The 13,664-nt window shown below is 45.6% G+C and overlaps 1 protein-coding gene across 1 annotated transcript in view; it reads left to right on the forward strand.

Annotated features, from left to right (window-relative positions):
- Positions 1-13,664, forward strand: part of SLIT3 (slit guidance ligand 3) — a 478,838-nt gene that overhangs the window by 453,014 nt on the left and 12,160 nt on the right. The window contains exons 32-33 of the mRNA XM_084215502.1: positions 1,011-1,251; positions 3,245-3,375. Of these exons, the coding sequence (XP_084071628.1) occupies positions 1,011-1,251; positions 3,245-3,375 (372 nt within the window). The remainder of the gene's footprint in view (positions 1-1,010; positions 1,252-3,244; positions 3,376-13,664) is intronic.

Raw genomic sequence — 13,664 nt, forward strand, 5'->3', positions numbered from 1 at the left:
AAGCTTTAAGGTGCTGGGGAAGGAAAGGAGTGGGTTCTGCTGGAGGGTTTGGATCCAGAGCTTTATTCTGCCCCACAGCCTCTGAACCCACAGCAGCTCCAGCAGAACTCCTGACCCCATGGGTGCTGTTCCTTTAACCCTGGGGAGAGGGGCAGGGAAGGGCAGGGAGCCACCAGCCAGGTACACAGAAGGAGATCTCAAGGGACAAAGGACACCTGGATGGCCCAGTGCCCCCGGGGGTAGAGGGCATCCTTTGAATCTGCCAATCACTGACCCCTTCTGGAATGCCAGGACTGACAGACAGTGCTGGGAGGGGAAAGGAGAGGTGACTGGGAGGGAATTATCAGGGGAGGGACCCGAGGTTCTGAGGTAAACCCTGAAATCACGACGCAACCCGAGTATTTATTAAAGACCTCCTGCTTTTATTCTCTTAATTCTGTCCAGCCTCTGTTTTAGGCAACCCCTCCAAGGCACCAGCAGCAGCTGAAACAAAACCAACAAAGTGCTGGTGACTGAGGGGGTTTTCCTTCTGTTTTGCGGAAAAGATCAAAAACTCCACAACTTGTGAAAGTTGCAAAGTCTGTATGTTTATGGCAGCACTGGATGCATGCGGGGATTGCTCCCCTGACTCTGGGATCTCGAGTCCCCTTTTTATCCCTCTCTCTCAAATACATGTGCATACAATTTCACAATAGGTTCATACATATTCATTTTGCAAACTTCGTGTGACATTTAGCGCTAGTTCTTCTTTATCAGAAAGAATGCCTAGGTCAGGTTCACCTGCCCCCTTAGCAGTTTCTGTCTCCCTCTATCTCCTTGTCTCCCCCTCTCCTTATCTCTGTCTTTACCTGCAGCAGTTTCTCTGAGCCTAGACTTTTGCAAGAACAGGCAGTCAGACTAAAGAGCTATGTTTTCAAACTAAAGACTTAACTTAAAGATGCACATTTCACCAAAACCAAAACAGATTCCTACTCTGGAACATCTCTCCTCTGCCTCCCTTCCCTTTGCAGTGGCCTGTTCTGCGAGACGCCCCCGCCCATGGTGCTGCTGCAGACCAGCCCCTGTGACAACTACGAGTGCCAGCACGGCGCGCAGTGCATCGTGGCGCAGCACGAGCCCGTGTGCCGCTGCCTGGCCGGCTTCGCGGGGCAGCGCTGCGAGAAGCTCATCACCGTCAACTTCGTGGGCAAGGACTCCTACGTGGAGCTGCCCTCCGCCAAAATCCGCCCCCAGGCCAACATCTCCCTGCAGGTTTGTCGGAGCAAAGGCTTAGCTGGAGGTGGCACGGGGGAAGATGGTGTTTGTTGGTGATGCCAGCGGTGGTGTGTCCTCCTGGGATTGGAGGAAAATGCAATTTCTAATTAATCTGCTGTGGAAACCCAGGGCACCACAGGGAATGTTTCTCTGTCTGCTCTGGGGTGCCCTGACCTGACTTTCACCCTCATTCATGGAGAAAGTTTCCCAGACTTTAAGATAGACTGGAATCCACAAAAGTGTGAAATGGATTATAGAGAGTACTGTAGGTGCATCACTTGGTGAGAAATTCAGGTTTTGGGATTTTTAGTGTGCTGTGGATGGAAGAAGGATGGAGGGCACAGGGTGTCATCCTGGGTTTCTTCTTCACACTTCTTCCTCCTTCTCCATGGGTTTGGGTGGCATTTTGTAATGGGCAGAAAAGTCCCCATTGCAGCTCTGTGGGATCAGTTATTGGGTTAAAAGGGAAAATAATCCAGGTGTCAGATCTTAATTGGATAATTTAGTCTTAAAAGACCTTGGAACAAGAGACTGTTGGCCATTTTGGGCCTTCTAATGAAAAGCTGCTGAACTCACAGCAGTGAGACTGTTTCACTGATAAGAAATGATAAACACCTGAGTCCGAACATGAATAACTGTCTCAAGTGCCTTCAATCCAGACCCAGAGAAACCCACAGCTGGTACCAATGTAAAGTTTCAGTTTCTTGTGAATTTTCTCCTTGCAATTGTTCCAATTATCAGTTTCTTTGTTGATATCTAGCATTACGTGACTGTACCAAGAGAGAACAGTGAATGTGTGTGGATGTGACAGCCTTGCCAGAGAGAGAGAAAGCTAGCTGAGTTTTTCCAGAATAAGCCCAGGAGACTTTAGGGAGCTGGAGATAAACAATGATAGGCAATTATTAAAAATCTGTTTAATATTAATATCTGTTTTCTTGTTATTCTCATAAGATTGTTTACAAATGGGTGTCTTGTTAATTAGCCAGTCAGGTAAAATGTATTGATTAAATGATCAGTCAGGTCCACCTGCATTGACCAGTGTATAAAAGAAGCAGTTTCAGTAAGGACAGAGTGCTTATGCCTTTTGGCTTTCTTTGTGTCATTTGTGACTTAACAATGCTAAATGTGCAACTGCAAGGTTAGACTGCCTCAAATAGAAGGAGAAGGGCTGAGCTCTTCTATGGAGTGAGTATTTTTAAGGAATCTCTTGCCTGTGTCAATAGTAACTACACAACCACAAAAAAGCACAAATGACAAAGGTAAACTGTAGAGTAATTTGACCTTCAGACACTTGGCTTTTGAGGATATGAAATCCACAGGTTTAATTCACTATTCACAAGAAAGAAAAGCAAATGTATAAGAGAGACATTTAACCTGTAACATGCATGTCTCTTGTGCTGATGGAATAGGGGCTGTTGGCCCAAGTCCTGGAAAATTTTGCGAGCCACTTGTCTGCTCTAAAATCAGTGAAATGTGAAGGAGTGACTGAGGCACCAGTGTACCCTTGTGGGCACACATGCTGCCTCCAGAATCCCTCCACACTCTGATTCCCAGACTGGCAACACAGCCAGGGATGACTCAGGAGTGCTCTGTGCCTTCCTACTGACTCTTCCTACAGATCCTTCCTGTGTTTCATCCTGTACAGCTTGGTGTTCAATGTCATTGTGCTGCTCTGAATGGCCTCTCTGGACAATATTTTGGTTATTCAGCAGACAGAAGGCCTGGGATTTTGGTACAGGCCTAAGGTTCAGAAGACAACTCAAAACTGGTTCTCGTGTGAAATGGGAGGTTGATCTTTGTGTGTGGACCCTCCCAAGGGCACCAAGACCTTTCTGTGCCTCCTGGCTCTTGCTCTCATTGCTGCTCATAGATATGATGTATTGAAGCATATTTGAACTGCATGTATGATTTTGGTTTGATGTTAAATACAGGTTTATTCCTTTTATTAATCATTCTCAAGCAACCTGACGTGGTTATGAATGTTTCACAGGTAGCCACGGACAAGGACAATGGCATCTTACTGTACAAAGGAGACAATGATCCTTTGGCTCTGGAGCTGTACCAAGGACACGTCAGGCTCATCTATGACACCCTGAGCTCCCCACCCACCACAGTATACAGGTAAGAGGCTGAGCTCTGCCAAGACAGTTGACTTCCAAAAACTGGTGGAGGTGAGGTAGGATTTTTCTAAGCAATGTGCAGAAAAACCTTTTATTTTACATCTAGGTATCTCTTTTATGCATGTAATTAGATGAGAAAGTCAGAATAAAGACTTAGCTAGAGGCTGCACAGATAAAAATTGACATTTATTGGCAATACCAGTGATGCTGTGTTCTCCTGTAATTGTAGAAAAATGTATTTTCTAATCTACTGTAAAGTTTCAGTTTCTGGTGAATTTTGTCCTTGAAGTAGTTCCAATTAATCAGATTCTTTGTTGATATCCAGCATTAAGTGACTGTACCAAAACAGAACAGTGAATGTGCAACTGCAAGGTTAGACTGCCTCAAATAGAAGGAGGAGGGCTGAACTCTTTTATGGGGTGAATATTTTTAAGAAAATCCTTGCCTGTATCAGTAGTACCTACAAAACCACAAAAAAAAGAACAAATTACAAAGGTAAATTGTAGAATAGTTTGACCTTCAGACACTTGGCTTTTGAGGATATGAAATCCACAGGTTTAATTCACTATTCACAAGATGGAAAAAGCAAATGTACAAGTGAAATCCACGCACAGAGACATTTCTGTAGGAAGGAGGGACGTGCTGCCCTTTTCCTCCACGGTTCCTTCAGCATCCCTCTCCCTGGTTGCTATTTTCAAGCCCTGTTGCCCTAGTGTGCTGTGAGCACAGATGCAGTGGTGACCACACAGGGCACTGTGTGTGCAGCAGAGCTGCAATTCCCAGCCCAGCTCACGCTGTGGGGAGAGCATCCTGCTGGAGCAGGGGACAGGATGGATGTCACCACGCCTCACCCACCTCCTGCTTCTCTCAGAAAGTTTTCTCAGCACTTGCTAACACTTGAGCCTCCCAGGGAATTTTCCTTAGGGAAATGGTGACATTTTTAAGAAAATGAAAACATTCTTTCTGTATTAAAGCAAAGGGGATGATACCAATGCAGACATGCTGCCAGGAAGAGCACTGGCTTGTCCCCTGGAGGAATAAAGGAAGTAGCTTGCCCATGGTTTTCACCAGCTGGATGGAGAGGTGTGAAAAACATCTCTGTGTGTGGCTGCTGATCCTGATTGATCAGCTGTGGGAGCAAAGCTGAGGCTGATAAACAGTTTAATGCAGCTAATTAGAGCAGAGGCAAAGCTCATTCTGTGTTGGGGGTGACAGGTCCGTGTGGATGTTTGCTGGCCATTGTCACCATGGCAGAGTGGGGACAGGAGCTGCTGCCACCAGCACACAAACAGCACTCCCTGGACCTGCTGCCCTCTGGGGTGGTGGGTGCAGTGTCCTGCAGGGATCAGGGAGGAGGCTCCATTCACACTGACACCTCATTAGCATGAGATTAATGGCCTGTTCGCTGCATCTTGTGCACCGTGGTCTGCCGAGATGGGAAAGAAGCTGCTTAATACGGTGCCCTTTCTGAAATGTCATTCTAATCTTTTATTAGTTTAAGGAGTGGAGCAAAATGGGATTAGCATGGAGCTCGATGGGAAAAGATTAGGTTGATTGAGAAAAACTGCAGCTAAAGAATGTCAGAAAGGGCCTCTAAATAGATTAAAAGTCTTGTTTTCCTTAAAGGCTGAAGGAGGAGGAGGAAAACCTGCTTGTCCCCTTGCAAACATAGGATTTAAGGGTAGAAGGCATAAGTGGATCAGGTTTGACCTCTCTGTTTGACTTTTGGCTAAGGCATGTGCTCTGTTTGGCCTAACACATGACTTCCAGCTTGGCACAGAGTTTTGACAGGAAAACACCAAATAACAGAAAATCCCCTGTTTCCTTTAAGCTTGGACAATGGTCAATTATTTCCATTATCCAGGCATTGGCCATCATTTCTAAGTTGTGTCACTAATACCTTCTGGATTGTTTAGAGGCTTTCTCAAGGGAAATTAAAGTCTTCTCATACCTGGACCTGATTCCCATGAGTTTATCTGGGCTTTTATTTGCATTTTCTCCTAATCTGCATTTTGATGAAATGAATGCCTGGTTCAGTGTGATATATTTTATCACAAGCTGAATAATTTGGGAAACTCCTTTCTTCAACTTCTACAATTTTTGTCTATCATTAAAAACAAGGTTGCCAGGAGAACCTGTAACATCCTGACCTCACCATTGCTAAAACACTTTGCCTTCCCTACTGCTTTGTCCCTGTTGTCTTGTTTAGACACCTCATTTCAGTTTCAATCTCAGCACAAGTGGACTGTTTGCCTTTGCAAAGCTCTGTTGAAAGACTGTGAGATTAATTTTCACAGTCAATATCATGTCCTGCTCCCCTCCAAAGCAGTCCACTTTTTGGACTAGATGAGCAGGGCTTTGGCTCTTGGTTTTTCCCCAGAAGAGTCTGCCAGAAGAGGAGGAGGCCTTAAAATGCTGCCTGGTGGGAGCTGTGCCAGCTACAGCTGCAGGAAATCTGTCACTGACCTGGTCCTGGGGTGTAACTGAGATGTTTTCCTGGCTATTTCAGGTACTCCCAGGATGGGATGTGGGAAGTCATTGGCAAGCCACATGATCTGTAATTCCTCATCAGAGTCTCCATGATAAGATTTATTAATAGTACTTACAAACAGTAAAATTAGCAAAGTACTTGGCTAATACAGGTAATATCCTGTAGGGATAAGATAAAAGCTGTTGTTTGGGAAGCCAGCAGTGAGTCAGTGTTGTTTGGTGGTATTTTTCCATGGTATTTCACAAGGATGAGGCAGTCCCTGTGCCCCAGCCCCCTGGGCCAGAGCTGGGGAAGGTTTGGGCACTGCAGGGCAGGGATGTGCCAGGAGGGGACTGCCAGGAAAGAGAGGTTCATTTTAGCTCCTCTGGGAAGGCAGGGTGTCCCTGGCTAGCAGAGGGAACCTGTTCCTGTATTTTAGTCACTCCTTTGAGCAGATTGAACCAGAATTGCTTTGCAAAGTCAGTCTGGAAAAGCCCAAGATAATTGGCTGTACATTCAGGTTTGCTTAACATGTGTTTGTCCCTGTGGTAGTTTGGATAGAAAGGTTAAAGTTGACATTGGGCTTCTCTTTCATTCTAGTCAGGTAAAGGTCAGCACATGTCCAGTGGAAATGACTACCTAAAATTCCCTGTCATTTATCATCAAGTTAGAGAGAAATACAAGTTAATGCAGGAATATAATATAATGCAATGACAGAACTCACCCTTTAAAAGAAAATCTGACTGATCTTTTACTGCAACCTCTCACTTGTGAGCTGCAGAAAAATGGTTTCCTGGATGTCAGAGTAAAGCTCTTACAGAAGACCCATTTTTGAAACAGGATTCCAAGTTATTGTTTCTTTTATTCTATTTAATGGACAAATGAGTACAGAAATATTTTTCTGAATGCTTTATTGCCCTCCTGGTTTCTGCACTGCTCAGAGTTACTCTTCCATGCTATGACAGTGCTTGGTGCCACTCCAGCAGTGAGTTCTTGAAATGAAGTAAATCTTTTACACAGATGCTGGACCTTAATTTAAAGATGCCAACCAGTAAGGAGCATGCTGCTTTTACTTACTACCACAGTCTAATTGTTAAAAGTTTGAATTAACAAAGAGCAGTTAATTCCATAGTTCCAGCATTCAGCCATTGACACTGCTATCTGTTTAACTGTATTCTAAAGGAAGAACTCTCTATTTTCAGAGTTTTTTCCCACATCTGTTCCTTGAGCCAGAGATAAGACCTTACTTGTAAACTTTTCTCTGATAGATTTTATGCTGCCATACAGTCATATTGATTTGGATGCTGAAATAATCCTTCCTAATACAAATGGAAAACAGAACTTTGACACCAACTGCTGATGTAATTCCCCCCAGAGTTCCCAGATTGCCATGTTGCACACAGACTGTCATATCTGGTGAAGAGCAAGATGCAGGCGTCGTTGGTGTAAAATCATATGTTTTCATGCAAGATTCCTGACAGCAGTGAAAAAGGAGGCAGTTAGGAAAAGATAAGAAAGACAAATATAATTCATTCTGTAGAGACTACACCCAAATTACATTATCATTCCTTTTAAAAGTATCCTTGCATAATCTGCTTTCAAAAATGCTACATCATTAAAAATATTCCTTGTAGATTGTATCATGCAGTTCTCATGGTCTGGCTGACTCTTAGCATAGATGGATGTTCTTGTGGTTAAAGCAAAAGGCCTGAAATAAAGGAGCTTACATTCCTGCTGTATCTGTTTCACATGTGATGACTGCAAGACGACAAATTAAATCTGGTTCCCTGTGCGCACTAAAAAGTAGAGAAAGGCATGAATAATACAAAAGGTGTTTCAGAAATGTGCTGCAGGTCTCTGCAGGGTGAGGTTCCTGCTCCCCTGTCCCTCCTGGCTGTGGAACAGCACAAGGTTCTTTATGCTGGTGGCATCTGCAGACTTCTGTGTCCTTCCCCTCCCTCCGGCTGTGCCCGTGGCTCTGGAGCCTGGGAGCTGCTGGAACTCAGTGTCCAGCACTGTCCACTGTGGTCCTCTACTCAAATTTCTGCTGGTGCTGAAGTTGAGCAGTTGCTTTGGTGATAAAACATCCACACCTTCCACAGAGAGGGATTTTGTGCCATTGTCTCTTTAGCTGGGATTGCTTATCTGTAGAAAAGCCTGAGAGGCTTCACCATTAATTCTCTGCCTTCTGGGGAGGAATGTGCTGGAGGAGTGAGAACATTAATTATTCTTAGGATCATTATTAGAGCTTGTCAAACTCAGTTTTTGGCAAAAGTGTCTTTGCAGAGTGCACTGCATGACTGCTCCTGTTCTTCCTAACACCTTCACAGTCTGCAGCCCATGCTGTGCCCATCCCTGGTGGGATGCCTGTTTGATACTCTGGATGGGCTCTAAATGGACTGTTTTTCAGTCATTTCTGTGAGGCATCACTGAGCTCTTTACAATTCTGCATATTTGCAATTCATTTTGTTCTATCACACACTCTTATTTTTTTCAGGTACCCCCTGGGGATTCTGTAGCAAATGTAATGAAAGAAACTGACATTAGTCTCTGACCTGCATAGGAAAAATTGTAAAATTTGAATGTACTTGTACATCTTGCATGAGCCAAGGCAAAGGACAGCTGAGTTATTTTTTTACCTTTATAAAGGGCTCTGGAGTACTTAAATGGGAAGAAAATGGCAAGTGTGTGAGTACTTGTCAAGCTACAAACATCGCATTTCCCCAGTTTTTTCTGGATTTTTTTTTTTTTTTTTTTTTTGCAGTAGGGCAGTGAAAATGTAAGGTCAAGACCTTAAAATATCATTTAACATTTATCATTAAGTTCAGAATCAAATATTTGCTTTCATGAAATACAGAAACTTTTTCCTGCTGAGCTGAAGCTTAGGAAGGGTCAAGTGTTGTCCTTCAGGCTGCTGAAGGACTTAGCAGGCAAAATCTTGTTAAGCTGAATTAATTTTTTTCTTTGTAAATCTGTCCAGTATCTCTGGCAAGAATGACAGTTTCTCATCTCCTGGCCCTCTGAGAACCCAGCTGATTCTCTTCAGTTCCAAGTACCCAGAAGCTGCAGACCCTCACTTCGTGTCTCCCACATGTGTAGGGTGTTCCAGGGTGAGCTTTTCACCAGAAGAAAGCAAAACCTTTCCCAAAGGGAGCCAGTGCTGGCCTGTCTGTGGTACCAGGTACAGGCAGTTAGGAATGGGTCACCCAAAGCCACTTGTCCTGTGGTAATGACAAAAATAAGAGTTACATTCTCTGAGTCCCAGGGTACCTTATTCAGGGGCCAAAATCTGGAGCTGTGGGTCTAAGCTGCACTCAGGCATCCCCTGTCAGCAGAGGCCAGGCTGGGAAAAGGTTGCAAATATGTTTTAAAGGTATTTTCCTGCTATACCATGGGTTGTTGGTCCAGTAGTACATTGCTAAGGTTGGTTAATACTGATTGCATCAGAGGAAAGTGGAAGTGTTTTCATAATAGACACTGATGGAATAAACCTAATCATAGTCAAAATGACTTTATAAACTTCCTGTGCACTAATGACTGGCTCATGTCTTGAATTGTGAGGGTTTTTGCCTTACAACAACATGTAGCAAGCTAATATGTTTATTTTTTCCTGCCTGTAAATTTCTTGTGAACATGATGAGTAACACAAAGTTTAGATGTGTGCCATGTGTGATAGATTCATATCCCATCCCTCCCAAGCACTGAGCTGGCTCTGGATGCAATCGAGGCAGCCTCTGTTGGAAGCAGCACACACAGACCTGGAGCTGAGGGACACGGTGGAGGGGCAGGAGGGTGGGGTGCTGTTCACAGGGGTCCCAGGAAGAGGCAAGAGACAAGGATCTGACTCCATGTTTCAGAAGGTTTGCTTTATTATTTTATGATATATATTATATTAAAAACTACACTGAAAGAATAGAAGAAAGGATTTCATCAGAAAGCATGCAAGCGAAGGAAAAGAATGGAATGGAATGGAATGGAATGAAATGATAACAAAATCTCCTGACTCTCAGAGAGTCTGAGACAGGTGGACTGTGATTGGCCATTAATTAGAAACAACCACATGAGCCCAATCCCAGATCCACCTGTTGCATCCCACAGCAGCAGACAATCATTGTTCACATTTTGTTCCTGAGGCCTCTCAGCTTCTCAGGAGGAAAAATCCCAAGGAAAGGGTTTTTTGTAAAACATGTCTGTGACAGGAGGGGTCTGGCAGGAGGGGTCTGTGCCTGGTTATTTCAGTGCTCCCTCCCAGGATGGAATGGCCCCCACAGCTCAGCAGCATGCCCCAGTGCTGGGGGAAAGGTGGGCATGGCAGCTGCTCTGGTGGCTGTCAGACACAACGGGTTTGGTCATTTCTGTGGAAGGAGAGGATCCAGCTATAGGTATGTTGCTATAGATGAGGTGGAAACAATTTCTAAATAGAGATTACTTCTTTTTTCTTAGGGTCTAGCCTCCAATTTCAGGTGAAGCCCATCATTCTCTGTCAATCTGGCTGGATGCCCTGTTAATTGTACTCTGTAGTGGCCCTGCTCCCTGCTGCTAACAGGCAGATAGCTGTGTATGTTCCAGAGCTGAAAAGGGGATGGATGGTGCCAAATATTGCCTGATGTAACAACTCTGTGAAGGCACCTGGTGGATTTTCTCATCAGAACCTGTGATTTGATAACCAGCTGAATGGTAGAGCTGTTTTTCTAGGTGACCCCATGCACCCTGCTCTGCTCCAAGCCCAGGTGGGGCCAGGGGCCATGTCAGAGCCTGTCCTGGTGTGTGACACTCAGCTGTACCCACACGCTGCTGGGGAGGACGTGGCACTCAGGCTGCCACCACCCTGCTGCTGTGCCAGGGCCTGCCTTCCCCTCTGCTCTTTGCAGTGCCATTTTCATAAGGATGCCAGATTTCACACTGACCCAACAGCGCTGCAGAATCTCTGACTGATGCTCCTTTTGCACTCTGTATTTTGTGGGTTTGTCATTTTGTCTGATGCACGTCACTGTGAGGACACCAGGACACGGCAGCTCGTGACACCACTGTGTGCAGTGAGGAGCCAAGGCATCCTGGTGGAGAGGGTGGGCAGGGAGAAATGCTTTGGGCTGTCACTCAGGAGAGGCCTTGGACTTAAGGAGTGCATTCCAGCTGCTTTTACTGCCAGGGCACTTGCTTTAAAAGATTCTCGGCAGGATGAGGCATCCAGCTCTGCTGGTGTGAGTGCAGGAGACAGCAGCAGAGCTCCCAGCAGCTCCTGCTCACATCAATTTCTGCTCCCAGCAGTGGGGCTGGAGGGAGCTGTGGGACCTCACCCAGGTCTGTGAGAATCCCCTGCAAACAAGCAGTGTTTGCCCTGGCTGGGTGTCTGACCCGTTTATGAATCATCTAGGGAAAGGGGTCAGGATTGTGTTAATTGCATGATGCAGGGGTGTAAAAAAGGTCCTTGCTTTTCCCTTGGAAGGTCTGTAACACAATGACTTTCGCTGCTGGCAGGGGTGCTGCAGGAATTGAATTATGGCTGGAAATTAGATATGCATAGCCTGGCCAAACGATCATTAAGGGAGATACGGTAATCAGCTGCCAGTGTTCGAGGGCTGTAAACACCAGGAAGAGAAAGATGGTTTATTTGGGTGGTCTACAGAGTTGTAAGTAGGAGAAAAGGTACAAAACCAAGCAAATTAAAATGGAGGTATCAAGGAAAAAACTCTTAATGTCGAGTACTCTCAGCCTAACAGACCTAACACTCGAGTCATGTAACACAGGATTGAACATAACAAAAGAGTGTATTTCAAGCTGAAAGTGAACTTGAGTGCTTTAATATTCCTTTCACCTCTTATTTCCCTAGTCCTGTGTTTCATTAGCATTTTTCATACTTTTTTCTCAACATGTGGTTTTTATTCAGCTCCTGAAGATGATAGTGCTTGAAGTGATGTGTTATTGTGGAGGTAGCACAAACACCACTCCAATTATGATTTTTGCCTTTGTTGCCATGGAGAAGTTTAAAGCTATTTTAGGCCAAGGACTGATTATAGCTGGAACTAAGGGTAGGAGGTAAGTGTAGCTTGGAAAGGTGAAAACCCATCACTGCTGATACCCACAGTCAGCCCAGCACAGTGTGAGTTTCACAGCTCCCAAACTGCTGACATCTCAGCGCAGTTCCCTGCAGCTCTCACCTTGAGTTTTTGATTTTGGTACCTCTTTTCTAGTGCTGAAAGCTCCTTAAGCTCTTTTGGACTTGTATTGTTGTTTATTCCCTTCTGCTTAAAATGTTCTCAAAGATTATCTAAGTTCAGTGTTCCCCATGGCCTTCACCCCCCAGTCTCTTGCCTTCCTTGTGTTTCCTTTGTTTTGTGTGTCAAATGAGGCGTGTCCCCATTAAGACAGAGGTCAGGAAAATCTGGAGACTGTAGCTAATGAATTAATGTTCTCATTTGCATAATTGATGGTTATATATCTCCTCAGTGACATGGTTTGCTGTGATACTTAAAGCTATTTTTGGTTTTGACTCCTCTGCCCTGCTGTTCTCTGCTGCCTACAATAAGGGTGTATTACTAGACAGTGGGAAAAAATCTGACCCCAAAGCCCAAATTTTACAGGTTCCAACTGAATGCTTTAATCTTTTAATGCATTTCTGTTCACTGGCATATTTATAGTGGCTCAGCTCTAAACCTCTCATGGGTGTTAGAGCAAGGGGAGTCAGTGCTTGAAACATCTGTGTGTGCTTGGGGCTGGAGTACAGGGGAAAGAAAATATATGAGGGAGAGGAGAAATAGCTGAAAAAGGAGAGTGGAAATCAGTTCTTTCCTATATTCCCTGAGGTTTAATGTTTAACACACATCCTTTTCCCTTCAGCTCTCTGCGTCCTGAGCTCCCAGCAGAGGCCATGTGCAGTGCCCTGTGCAGTGGCTCCATTGGCTCACCTTGCTGGAGCTGCTCTGGCAGAAGAGGCCAGCTGCCTCCCACAGGAAATTTTAATCTCTCTTCCATAGAGCCCTCTCTAGTGGCCTCCCTTCCCTGAGAGGGCAGCTCCAAGGGAATAGCAGATGCTGGACCCAGGGCTTTGGAAGCTGGGCTCTCCTCACATCCCAGCATTTTCCTCTTTTTTTGGCCAAATTTGACCAGGTCTCATGTCCAGCTCTGTGAGGGTAACTTCAGTGAGAGCAATGTGCTGGACTGTGCAAGGCATGTAAAGTGGGCTGTGAAGAGATGAGTGCGATGGAGAAAGAGAAGAGGGATGCTGCAGAGACTGAGCACAGTGGGGGAATGCCTGGCCAGGTGGGTCCTCACCAGCCGCCAACCACAACCCCGAGCAGCAGTGCCTGGCTCCTGAGGAATCATTTTGTGTTAGGGGAAACTTTTGATTCCTTTGGCTGCTTACTTTTCAGTAAGTTTAATTATTTAATTCCTGGAAATCTTTGCCTGCACTTTGTTTACTCTTTAATCATAATTCCTCAGGTTTTTTTCAACAATAATTTCCGAAACTATACAATATCCAGCGGCGCTAGCACAAAGTGCTGCGGCTGGAAGTCAGCTAAAATTCCCTGACTGTATTACGGGCTTGGGAAGATTTCAGGAGCGGCGCACCGTTTGTTAGCACCTCGGGAAGGGCAGCGGCTGCGGCGGCCCTGGGGCTCTTCCTGCCGCACCTCGCGGGTGTCTCTCGATGTGGTCGCACCGCTTGATTCGGTTTCACCGGGACGCGGGAGCGGGACCGGGAGCCGGACCGGGAGCCGGACCGGGAGCCGGACCGGGAGCCGGACCGGGAGCCGGACCGGGAGAGGGGCCGGTGCTGTCCCCGCTCGGCTCGCGGTGCCACGGCGCCCTCTGCTGCCCGT

Source organism: Fringilla coelebs, assembly GCF_963513975.1.
Source record: "Fringilla coelebs genome assembly, chromosome: 15".
NCBI lineage: Eukaryota > Metazoa > Chordata > Aves > Passeriformes > Fringillidae > Fringilla > Fringilla coelebs.